A 12,465-nucleotide genomic window follows, 5' to 3' on the forward strand; every position below is an offset into this window, starting at 1 on the left:
AAGGGGTGGGGGCGGTGTTCCCCCCTTTTCCTCTCCTACTCCTTCTCTCTTTCCCCCTTTGCTATTCCAGAAAAGGAAAAAAAAAGGAGATGGGAATCCTACTAGGACCAGGGAGTCCTAGTAGGACTCCCCACACTTGGCACGCCCCTAGGGGGCCGGCCTACTCCTCCTCCCTCCTTTATATACGGGGGCGGGGGAGCACCCTAGAACACACAAGATCAATTGTCTTAGCCGTGTGCGGTGCCCCCTCCGCAGTTACACACCTCAGTCATATCGTCGTAGTGCTTAGGCGAAGCCCTGCACCGGTAACTTCATCATCATCGTCGCCACGCCATCGTGCTGACGGAACTCTCCCTCATCCTCAACTGGATCAAGAGCTCGAGGGACGTCATCGTGCTGAACGTGTGCTGAACACGGAGGTGCCGTACATTCGGTACTTGGACCACTCGGATCATGAAGACGTTCGACTACATCAACCGCGTTACTAAACGCTTCCGCTTTCGGTCTACGAGGGTTTGTGGACACACTCTCCCCTCTCGTTGCTATGCATCTCCTAGATAGATTTTGTGTGATTGTAGGAAAATCTTTTGAATTACTACGTTTCCCAACATTAACACCACTGAGAGGGGATGACTGGGAACTGGATTTTAGTAGGCACGAAAGGCCCTCTGCTGCAATTAAGAATAGGTAGGGGGAAATTGGATCTTCCTGTCGAATACCTCTTGTTGGTTTGAACTGCTCAAGCTTTTCACCATTGAATAACACCTAGAAAGACACTGATTTTACCATACCCATGACCACTTCAATCCATGATCGAGAGAAACCAAGTTTGTTCATAATTGCCTGTAAATATTCCCACTCTACTCTGTCATAGGCCTTCATCATATCCAACTTCAGAGCATAGAAACTGTTAGTTTTAGACCTGTTTCTTTTCATGAAGTGTAAGCACTCGTAAGCACAAATAATGTTATCCGTGATCAACCTACCAAGCACAAAAGCTGACTGATCCTCCGAGATAATATCAGGTAGGATGATTTTTAACCTGTTTGCAACTACCTTGGAGGCAATTTTAGACAAAACATTGCATAGACTGATGGTCCTAAACTGTGTCAACTGAGTGGGATGTGTTACCTTGGGGATCAAGACCAATACCTGATACGTCTCCAATGTATCTATAATTTTTTATTATTCTATGCTGTTTTATTATCAATCTTGGATGTTTTATAATCATTTTATAGTCATTTTATATCATTTGTTGGTACTAACCTATTAACATAGTGCCAAGTGCCAGTTGCTATTTTTTCCATGTTTTTTTACATCGCGGGAAATCAATATCAAACGGAGTCCAAATGCCACGAAACTCCATGATGATTTTTCATGGGCCAGAAGGAAGGCAATGGGCCCTGGTTGCACCTGGGGGGTGCCCCGAGGGGAGGCACAACCCACCAGGGCGCGCTAGGAGGCCCAGGCGCGCCCTGGTGGGTTGTGCCCACCTCGGGTGCCCCCCGGACTGCCTCTTTGCTCTATAAATACCCCAAAAATACCAAAACCCTAAAAACGTCGACAAAATATTCATCCAACCGCCGTAGAGTCCAGAACCACCAGATCCAATCTAGACACCATCACGGAGGGGTTCACCACTACCATTGGTGCCTCTCCGATGATGTGTGAGTAGTTCTTTGTAGACCTTCTGGTCCGTAGTTAGTAGCTAGATGGCTTCCTCTCTCTCACTGAATTCTCAATACAATGGTCTCTTGGAGATCCATATGACGTAACTCTTTTGAGTGTGTTTGTTGGGATCTGATGAACTTCGAGTTTATGATAAGTTATATCTTTTTATATCCATGAAAGTTATTTGAGTTTCTTTGATCTCTTATATGCATGATCTCTTATAGCCTCGTATTTCTTCTTTGATATTTGTTTTTTTTTGGCCAACTTGATCTATTTATCTTGCAATGGGAAGAGGTGCCCGGTAGTGGGTTCAATCTTTACAGTGCTTGATCCCAGTGACAGAAAGGGAACTGACACGTATGTATCGTTGCTACTGAGGATAATAAGATGGGATCCCTATCTGCCGCAATAGATAACGGATCTTGTCTACATCATGCCATTGTTCTTATTGCATTACTCCATTTTTCCATGAACTTAATACACTAGATGCATGCTGGATAGCGGTCGATGTGTGGAGTAATAGTAGTAGATGCAGGCAGGAGTCGGTCTACTAATCTTGGACGTGATGCCTATGTAATGATCATTGCGTGGATATCGTCATGATTATTTGAAGTTATATCAATTTCCCAACAATAATTCGTTTACCCACCGTTTGCTATCTTTCTCGAGAGAAGCCACTAGTGAAACCTACGCCCCCCGTGTCTTCTTTCTCATATATTTGCTTTGCGATATATTTTATTTGCTATTTTTATTCAGATCTATTAAACCAAAAATACAAAAATACCTCACTGCATTTTATTTCTATTTATTTTATTTGGCGTTCGATCTATCTATCTATTACAACTTTATCCTGTCCGCACGTCGTTTCTGGCGCCGTTACCCGAAAGGGATTGACAACCCCTTTAACACGTCGGGTTGCGAGGTGTTGTTATTTGTGTGCAGGGGCTGTTTACATTGTGTTGCTTGGTTCTCCTACTGGTTCGATAACCTTGGTTTCATATCTGAGGGAAATACCTACCCCCGCTGTGCTGCATCATCCCTTCCTCTTTGGGGAAATACCGACGTAGCTTCAAGCGACATCAATACCATATCATTTATACTTTCCGGGCTCTCCTCTCCTTTTATGATACGCATAATTACTGCAATGACCTCGTCACCACAAATATCCCAATGCCTTTGATAAAAATGAGCAGGGAAGCCATCTGGTCCAGGAGTCTTGGTCAGAAATATTTGAAATAAGGCAGTTTTGACCTCAGCATTGGTATATGGAGCACATAAGGTCTCATTCATTGCAGGCGTAACCTTCCTTAGGACATGTCTCAGCACCTCTTCCATCCCCTGTACTCTTCGGAAGTATACAGAGTCTTATAGAACACTGCCATGGCCTTCAATTCTGTTGGGTCCTCAGTGTGTATACCCAAAGCGTTTCTGAGTGCCCGGATCATGTTTTTCTTACGCCTCATGCTTGCCCTCATGTGAAAAAATTTAGTATTCCTGTCACCAGCAGAGAGCCATTCCAACCGGGATCTTTGACGCCACATTAACTCTTCTCTATGATATAGTTCAGCCAACCTCTCATTTAGTTTCAACTCCACATGTGATGGTCTCACCCTCCCTGGATCATTACGCAATAGTTCCAACTGAGCCTTAATCTGCTTAATCTCCTTTCTGACGCTACCAAAATTGTCTCTACTCCACGAAGACAAATCATTGGTTATGGCCAGAAGCTTGTCACGAAAGTTGCTGACTCCATAGCCCGCACTCGTCGTGTTCCAGCTATTTGTAACTGTGTCCTTCCACGATTCATGGGATTCCCACATCACCTCGTACCTGAAGGTTTTCTTTGGTGTAGGATCACTTTGCGCGACATTCGACTTCAGTAAAATAGGCCCATGGTCAGATGTAGCGGCAGACAGGTGAGTCAATATAGCATGTGGGAATCGGGCCATCCAGCTCGCAGAAGCTAGTGCCCGACCCAACCTGACTCTTGCATATGACCCCTTGCTACCTTCTTTTCGAACGTATAGAAGCGACCTTGGTGACCTATATCGATTAACATGCAAATGTCAACTGCATCCCTAAAACCCTAAATCTGGGCATTACTTTTGTTGGCTACTCCTTCATGTTCCTCTGGCCGCAACACTTCATTAAAATCTCCAAAACAAAGCCATGTTAGATCGTTGACAATACTTATTCCCTTCATGATATCCCAAGTTTGGTGCCGAAGGTGACTTTGGGCCTCACCGTATACACACGTGATCCTCCAAGGGTCTTGACCTGCCTCCTCAATTTTAGCATCAATATGATAACAAGAGTCTCCCAAAATCTCAAGCTTAATTATATTATTCCAAAAAAATACCAATACCTCCGCTTCTCCCCTAACTATTAATAGGATATGAATTATCAAACCCTAGAGTACTAGGAAGAGCTTCTACACGTGCCCCACTTATCTGCATTTCGACAATACAAAGCACAGTAGGGGTAAACTTCATCGCGAAGTTCTCGAACTGTCGCAGGTTTACCCGCGCCATGACAGTTCCAACAAAACGTACTCATTGGTCTCGGTGGCACTCCTCCAAGGAGCCCACCAATTTTTTTGCAGAAGTGTAGAAGCCCTCCTTGCCATCTAAACTAGTCCTTGCCTTCTTGGACCTCTCATGATTGGTGGACTAACAACTGTAGCACCTGCTGGAACTAGAGCCAGTTGGTTCTCCTTCAAAACAGTACCATGCACAAGCGGTGGAGCCGAAGGGTTGCTACCCAGTTTTGCTCTCTCCATCCTCTTCCGTGTGTGATCCTCCATCACCATATCCAAGTCAACACTCGCTCCACCTCCCTCCTTCAACACCAAGGCCTTCCCATCAGCAGTGTCTAGTTCACCCTCCTCCTGAAACTCCTTATGCGTCCCTGGTGCAGGGGTTGGACCCCGTCCTCCACTACGACGACCTCCTCTTCTTCCTCCCGACGACCTTGGCCACCACCTGGACCTCGGCCAGATCTCATAAACCAGTCAGCCCGTAACTCCTTGAAGACGAGAGCCGATGGAGGATGTATTCCTGTGCCATGCTCCTTAAACAAGTGACCAAGCATTCCGCAAACTGCGCACCAGTCTGGCAACTTCTGATATTTCACTCGATAAATCTGGTGCTTAGATTCACGGATCATAGACACGGCGTTCTTCAGTGGCGTTGTGACATCAATTCTGACCCAAACGCGATAAAAGTTTCCCGCGAAATCTTGCGACGGGGGTTCGGCAAATAGAACTTCCCCCACTTTAGCAGCAAGAGATGGAACTAGATGGGCATACAGATACGGTACATCATGGATTTCCACCCATATCTCGATTGTGTCCATCTTGATGGTCGTTAGCTTTGTCACCCCATCATAAGGTTTGAGGATCACCGCGTCCCCTCGGAAGTGCCATGGGCCATCGTTCATGACTCTCACCCAATCCCCAAGACACGAGAATTGGACTGTGTATGGGTTATCTTCTAGCGGTCTGAACTTGACCTCTTGTGCCAAGTCCCAAGCGGATCTCATATTCTAGAAGAACCACGTCTGGCTATAGGTTTTGGGGGTATGAACCCTAGCCAAAGCCACCCAACGCGCAGCCACTGGTGGTGCTTCCTTCTCATCGAAGACGACATCGTCCAGATCCTCTTCTCTCAGCCCTAACTCTTGCATCATCCTCTCCACATCGCTGACCCCCGCTTGGTCCGAGGTCTCAGTTGTAGCCATGGAGATTTCCTTACCTGACGTAGATTGGATCAGGTATTTGGATAGGAACCCAACTCCGTTGTTCGGCCCGCCAGCCATGGATCGGCGCGATCGAGGATCACGGATCGGGTCACACGACCATCAAGAAGAAGATCGACGGCAGGGAGAAAATCGCCAGCGCGAGAACCAAAACCCTAACTAGAGGGAAAAAGACAACTTTGTCAGGCCAACATCGGGAGGACGTGCTGCTCGTGCCTATAGGCCAGCCCGTTTAACCAGGGGCCGTGCTTGGGCCTGGGAGGCTAGCATGCGTGCCGTCCGACATTGCCCGAGTACTTCGCGTGCCTGGCCGGGCCGTGCCGTGTCTGGCCCGTTTAACCTAGGCCAAGCCGGGTCGGCTCATTTGGCCAGGTTTGTATTAGTTTCGCTGAGCGGGCGTTGTCTCCCCACCCACCATCGTGAGAAAGCAAATCGCCGAACCCTAAATCACCGTATTCCTCCTCACCGAGCAGTGCCATGGCCACCTCGTCTTCTTCCTACACGCCAGTTGCAGAATCGTCTTCCTCCCCGCTGTTCAGTCCCATGGCCACCTTGGCTTCTTCCTCCACGCCGGTGACAAGGGAGGAGCTGGAGCTAGAGCAGTGATTAGGGACCACGGGGGAGCGTTTAGGGTTGGGCTTTGTCATCATTTTCCTGGCCTAGTGGATAATGAAATAGTGGAGATTTTGGCCAACACACCGGCGCTACAAGTGGTGCAGGAAATCAACGCTGTGAGGGTCCATGTGGAGCTTGATTCTCAAAGTGTGATGCATGTGCTGAACCAACCACACATGGAGATGTCCAGTGCGGGGCCGTGGATACAGGAGATCAAGGCGATGCTTGTTTTGTTTTCTGGTTTTAAAGTGTCGTGGGTTCATAGTTCTGCTAATGTTATCACGCATAAATTAGCTAGAGTCGGTGTCGGTGATGAACTTTGTAAGGTCTGGTTGGGGGTTACCCCAGACTATGTGCTAGATGTAATCTCGGATGAGATTCCCGAACTTTTATGATTAAATAAAGCGGCAACATTGAACAGTTGCACGCGAATCGCATCTAGTAACCGTTTTGTGGAGAGGCGGAAAAGGAGTTCACCGTGTCCCTCGTTTTGCCGACGGCTGGATCAACGGTCTCTCCCCTCCCCGTCTGCTTTTCCGACGGCTGGAGAGTGGGGAGACCTCGGATTCGTGCATGAGGTGTGGTATATAGTAGGGTAGTGTCTCCTAATGGCTCTCGTGAGGTGGTGGCGGCGGCATCGGTGTGTAATAACAGTACTCGAGTTCCCCCCCACCTCGGCAAGGTCCTTTGGGGCGGCGCCGACGAGCTTCCGGTGGTGCTTGCTTGTAGATCTGGCGATCTGTCGAGTCTTGATGTTCTTCGACAACAACTTTTCCAGCATCTCCTTCCTCTGGGTGCTGGTCATTCTGGGGCTATGCATTGATGACTTCCTAGCTGCGTGATCAACAATGGTTAGCCCGACTCTAGCGACGGAGGGGCGGCGACACGCCATCGGCACACTCTGACGGAAGGGGATGGCTGGGCCTGGATATGTGTTCTATTTTTTATCTTTATAGCTGATGAATAGAGCCGAGGGCTTTCCTGCAAAAAAAATAAAAAATAAAATGACAACATTAATCTAAAAAAATACAGCGTGCTTCGTGCATACATGCATGCAGCCTTGCATGGTTGCATTCGGCACAAGCCGACAAGCAAAGACAACTCACACCACCCCCGCCGGTAGGCGAAATCACTAGTTGAAGAGTACTCATTGCAAAGATCACCACAACCCCCCAAGCTGCGACAAGTGGTGCACATGCAGCACGCCACTTGTCGCAACCTGGGAGTTTTTTTTTCCATAGATCCGTTTATTCAAAACGTTTTATCTCTCAAACCGTGCGTCCAAATCTCGAACCGGTTTCATCATTGGATTCCTCGCGTCGAGATTTTCAAAACTAGATCCCATATTGATAAGTTTTGACGAACTTTTTTTTCAAAAAAAAATCGGATGAAAAAACCGAACTGGGAACACAGGTTTTTCCCTTTTTGAAAGAGGCACGCCTGTGCCTCTCGCGGAAAAAAAAGAGAAAACGCGTTTTTTTCCTTTTTGATAGGCACGGCCGTGCCTCTCGCGGAAGCAAAATCATGACTCTCGCGAAAGAAAAAAAAACAGAAAACGCGTTTTTTTCCGTTTCCGAGAGGCACGGCCGTGACTCTCACGAAAGCACAACCGCGCCTCTCGCGGAAGCAAACCCGTGACTCTCGTGAAAGGAAAAAAAAACAAAAAACGCGCTTTTTTTCCGTTTCCGAGAGGCACAACCGGGATTCTCACTAAAGCACAACCGTGCCTCTCGCGGAAGCAAAACCGTGACTCTCACGAAAGGAGAAAAAAACACATTTTTTTGCGCAAATTTTTTTTGTCAAAAAGATAAGAAAGACCGGTGGAAAACCAAAACATCGAAAAAAACCCAAAAAAATCGTTTAAAAGGACGAAAACGCGTGCGAAAAAGAAAACAAAATCCGGAGGGAGCGCCCAGAGCGCGACACGTGGCGAATGTGTGAGAGCGCGTCAAGTGGCGCTGATCGTTGTGAGGCTTCTGAAGGAGCGCTTGTTAACTAGTTGCTCTCGCCGGTAAGCCTGACGTGCATTTGTTATTTTTGAAATTGAAAAATCGGGCGGACGCACCTTCTCGTGCCAGAAGTGTCGTGCCTGGTCCGTTTAACGCAGGCTGGCCCATTTGGCCAGGTCCGCCGAGCGAGCGTTGCCTCCCCACCCACCACACACAGTGTTTCTCTTCTGCCCTTTCCCCACCCACCCCACGAGAAAGCAAATCGCCCGAACCCTAAATCTCCGTCTTCCTTCCCGCTGGTCAGTCCCATGGCCACCTCGCCTTCTTCCTCCACGCCGGTCGGCGGATCGTCTTCGTCCCCGCCGTTCAGTCCCACGGCCACCTCGCCTTCTACCTCCACTCTGGTCGGCGAATCGTCTTCCTCACCGCCGGTCAAGTTAGTCGCCATTAACGAAAATACGTCGGTTTTGACGGAAAGGCCGAGGACGTGGTAGCGACAGAGGAGGAAGGGTCGACGAAATAGAAGAGACACTCCCACCGCCGTCATGTTCCCGCCGGGATCTGTTGAGGGCAGGCAGCAGCCTCAAGAGAGGAGGTCATCCCTGCCGGTAAAGATCAGATCTTCTAAGACAAAGCAGAGGATGGCACTCTCCCTGTAAGATCTTGCTCTCAGTCCCTCATCACTTCCTGTTTCTGGTTAGTCGAAATCGAATTGTTTTCTCCGTGGACGGTAATTTGTAACTAAATTTCTGTCTGATTTCTCGCGGCAAGGTTTCAGGCCACATCACGCCATGATATATCTTTGGTAATTCGTCTCGTAAGGTTTTAAAAATGGTTATACCACTCATCAGGCTTGCTTGTTTCGCTTCAGGTCTCAGCCGGTGGATCAGGTCGGAGGCAGATTCTCTGCACTTGTGTATGCCCTACCTCTCTCTTTGGTCACCTGTTTCTTACTTGTAATCTAAACGTACGTAGATATAGAAGTGCATTTCAGTTGGCTTTACGCCTCCCTGGATTGCAAATCGCCGTTCAACTTGGCCGTGTCACTATGTTCAATCTCCTGAGATATACACAAATAGTTCTTATGTACTCATCTAGCTTGTTTCTCCGTTTCAGGGATTGCCTGGTGAGGAAAAGTCATCTTCCGATCTGTCTGACGCTTCGGAGTCTGATGAGTATGAAAAAAAAAGCTTTTGCTCTCTCGTTTTCTGTTTCTCCATCTGGTTGAAATCCCATGTGTTTATATCTTCTAACATAGCGTGTCATCGTTCTTCTACTCATTGACCGAGCCTACCCACTGCAGGGGTCCAGAGACTTACGACACAAACCATGTTTTGGCCTGGAGAGATCCCGGTTTGCCTACACCAGTTTATGTCAGAATGGATAGTTCAGGAGTTTTTTACACATATCCTACTCTGGGTGATAAGCCGTTGCAGAGCCTTGAAGAAGTTGGAAGTGCTGTTGATTCCTATGCTTGTCCCAATGGTCCCAATAGCAATGTCATGTAATGTTCTGATCTCTCTCAAAAGAAAATCGTTAACTTCTCTGAAGAACGAACATCTATTAATCATATGCTCTGATCTGAAATTAGGTCTGATAAGATGCTTTCAAAGAAGGAACGTGCTGTACAGGAACATCTTTACTTCCCAAATGGCACCAGCAAGGTCTACACACAAGGGCTCAAGTAGCGAAGAGGGAACATGACAAAGTTCGGAGACTGGTTGAAGCTTTACTGGACAAGCGGAATGACGATGAGGTTCATTCTCTGCTCGCCTTCACTCTGTCCCACTACCAGGCTTGTGTTGTATTTTTATTGTTACTGCTTTGTGCATGCAACATTACTGATCCAATCAATGCTTATTCTAGGATCTTGTGGATGAACTCGAAGAAATTGTTCATTGGCAATCAATCTGCGAAGGTGTCGAATGGTACTATTATCTCAATATCACTGTGAAGACCAAAGAGGGTGCCGATGATGCGGGCAGCACCAGTCTATTCTTCGTTGAAGTCGCATGTGATTCAAATGATATCACAGGATATTATATCAACACTTTCTCCAGGGTTAACACTGATGGCCAGGGTAGTTTACACTCTTATCTCAAATTATGCATTTTTGGAATACTGTTTGAAATTATCTGTTAGATATAGATCAGAACGATACACTAGGATGTTTTATCCGCATTTTCTGTGGTGTTAACGCTGATGGCAAGGATAATTTACACTCATATCTCAAATACGGCTGCGCTATTGTAAGTGAGCGCGCATTCTTCTTAGCCTACGCTCCGGCCTCTCCTAATTAGGCGCGTGGGTCATGCGGAGAAGGCTGCGCTCCACCGCTATTCTGGTTGAGGGTAACGGGCTTTGTTAAAAGAAGTAACAGAATTAATTTTATTACCATGCTTCGTCGGATGTATCCCGTCTCTGGAGTGACTATTTATTGGCAGTAACAGGAATAGTAGGGATGGTAATGGACGAGGATTGTTTACGAGACACTTAGTAATCGTTGGTTGGAGCCTTAAGTGTAAAACCTTGCTAGCATGTAGTAACGGATTACTATGCATTACTACAAGAGCTCTCTTCGTTGGAAACAACGCTTGAATGTAGTAACGGATTACTATGCTATGATGGAGTCAATGGTAAACCTAGTAAACCAGGGTAATAATGCATTACTACTTTTGCAGGTCCGATTACTAGATGGTAACCTAGTAAAACCAGGATAGTAATGCATTACTACTTCTGCATGTCCAGTTACTAGGTGGTAACATTGTTACTACTTTTGCAGACCCAATTTACTGGATTGTAGCAATTAATTGCTGGGCTGGGCTCTTTTACATTTGTCAATTACGTTGGACCCGGGTGTAGGTGTGCGAGGGATTGGGCATGTTAACTTGCGCGTGGATCGTGACTCGTTACTACTCATTTTTTCCAGAGGAAAGCAGGCATGGTCGTAAGTTCATTACGGTAGATTTTACCGTCCAGCCCGTGCTTCGGCTAATTAGCGCATACAGCCGGTGGGTCGATGGGCGGCCGGAGCGCATGCTAGGTTATAATGCGTGCACACTGACTTTAGCATGTCTATATATATATATAATATAATTGCAAATGCGTTTCTGGTTTATTGTGGAGCCCTTACTGTTGACCTGTTTGCCTGCCCATTGTGCCATCTTATACCATACATAGCTTTATGTCTGTAATATCACAATCCAACTGGTTCACGCACAGCCATTTGTAGGTGCTGCAATCATGCATTTTTTTGGCACTTATTCAGCTATTCTTGTTGTATCTGAGCCAGGCTAGTCATCTGATACTTAAATGACAAATTTCATACCTGTCTTTAGATGGAGCTACCTGCCATGGCTGTACAAACAATAAAAGTGATGGTATGAAGCACCCGTGTGCTGCTTCATTCAAAGGCGGCCACATGAACATCTGTTTCCCACTTGGTTTTGGTCCCTGTAATGAGAAGCAGTGGGTCGACTCCGGTAACACTGTATGGTGATCTATGTACTGGCTAGCGTTTTAGTATCTTCAATGTGCTGCGTCAATGTTAACTATGTGTTTTATCCTCGGTTGCTGGAAGCTCAGGATGAAGAACTGATAAAAAGAGAGGAGAAAAGGATAAGAGAATTCTTTGAGGTAATTTCATAATTCTGTGGTAAATAACCATTTTGTGGCAACTTGATTCTGAACCACTGGACTAATTATTTCTTTTGTGTTTATCATCTTCTGAAGTTCCTTGATGATGCTGAATTTTTGGAGAATATGCGCTGCAAACGTCTTAATTATCCACGGAAACATGAAATACATCTCCAGGATCGAGTCCCAATCTCCTTCAATGTGTTAGTAGTTGTGTTTTGTCAAGTTTTTTGTCCGATTCCCACGTGAATCTTTAGATGTTTAGAGGAAGAATACCTGAAAGCTCCTGGATGTTGGTAGTGTTACCAAACTGTTTTTTAGTTCCGAGCCTGTTTTCTGGCGACCTGCTTGTGAGAAGAATAGGGCACTTGCCTCTGAACGGCTCAGTAGTTTGCTTGGGTTTGTATAGACCCTGAAACTTGATTGTTCGGAGGTCACTAAATCTGTTTGGTGTCCATTTTTGGTGTTTGAAACTGGTCAGCTATTTGTTTTCCTTTGCTCTTTTAGTTGTGCCATGTACAAGATTAGTTGTGCCGTTGCATGTTTTTGTTTAGATGACTCCATATACTCGTTGACTGCTGAGAAAAGTAGTGTTGCTGAAAATTGGACTACTGTGCAATCACGGTCCATAGTACTATATATTTCGCCACCAGCCACCTTTTTGAATGTCAGTCGTCTGCAGTTCTCTAGCTCTGTTGTCTTTTGGAGGCACTGCCTGTATGCGACATGGCCGTGAACTCATCTTGTATTCAAATTTTGTGTTTTTGACTAGTTCTTTCATTGCTGCTATTTTACAGTCGGATGAAGAAATTGCCCCTGATTCAGATGAAGAGTGAAG

The 12,465-nt window shown here is 46.4% G+C and overlaps 1 protein-coding gene across 1 annotated transcript; it reads left to right on the forward strand.

Moving 5' to 3' along the window:
• The first annotated feature begins 9,370 nt into the window (after positions 1-9,370).
• LOC123191684 (uncharacterized) lies at positions 9,371-12,133 on the forward strand. Its single transcript, XM_044604332.1, has 6 exons — positions 9,371-9,476; positions 9,593-9,747; positions 9,858-10,071; positions 11,330-11,481; positions 11,577-11,627; positions 11,724-12,133. The coding sequence occupies exons 1-6, from the start codon at positions 9,371-9,373 to the stop codon at positions 11,874-11,876; spliced, it is 831 nt and encodes a 276-aa protein (XP_044460267.1). The 3' UTR covers positions 11,877-12,133.
• The last annotated feature ends 332 nt before the right edge of the window (positions 12,134-12,465 follow it).

The sequence above is a fragment of the Triticum aestivum genome, chromosome 2A, assembly GCF_018294505.1.
Source record: "Triticum aestivum cultivar Chinese Spring chromosome 2A, IWGSC CS RefSeq v2.1, whole genome shotgun sequence".
Classification (NCBI taxonomy): domain Eukaryota; kingdom Viridiplantae; phylum Streptophyta; class Magnoliopsida; order Poales; family Poaceae; genus Triticum; species Triticum aestivum.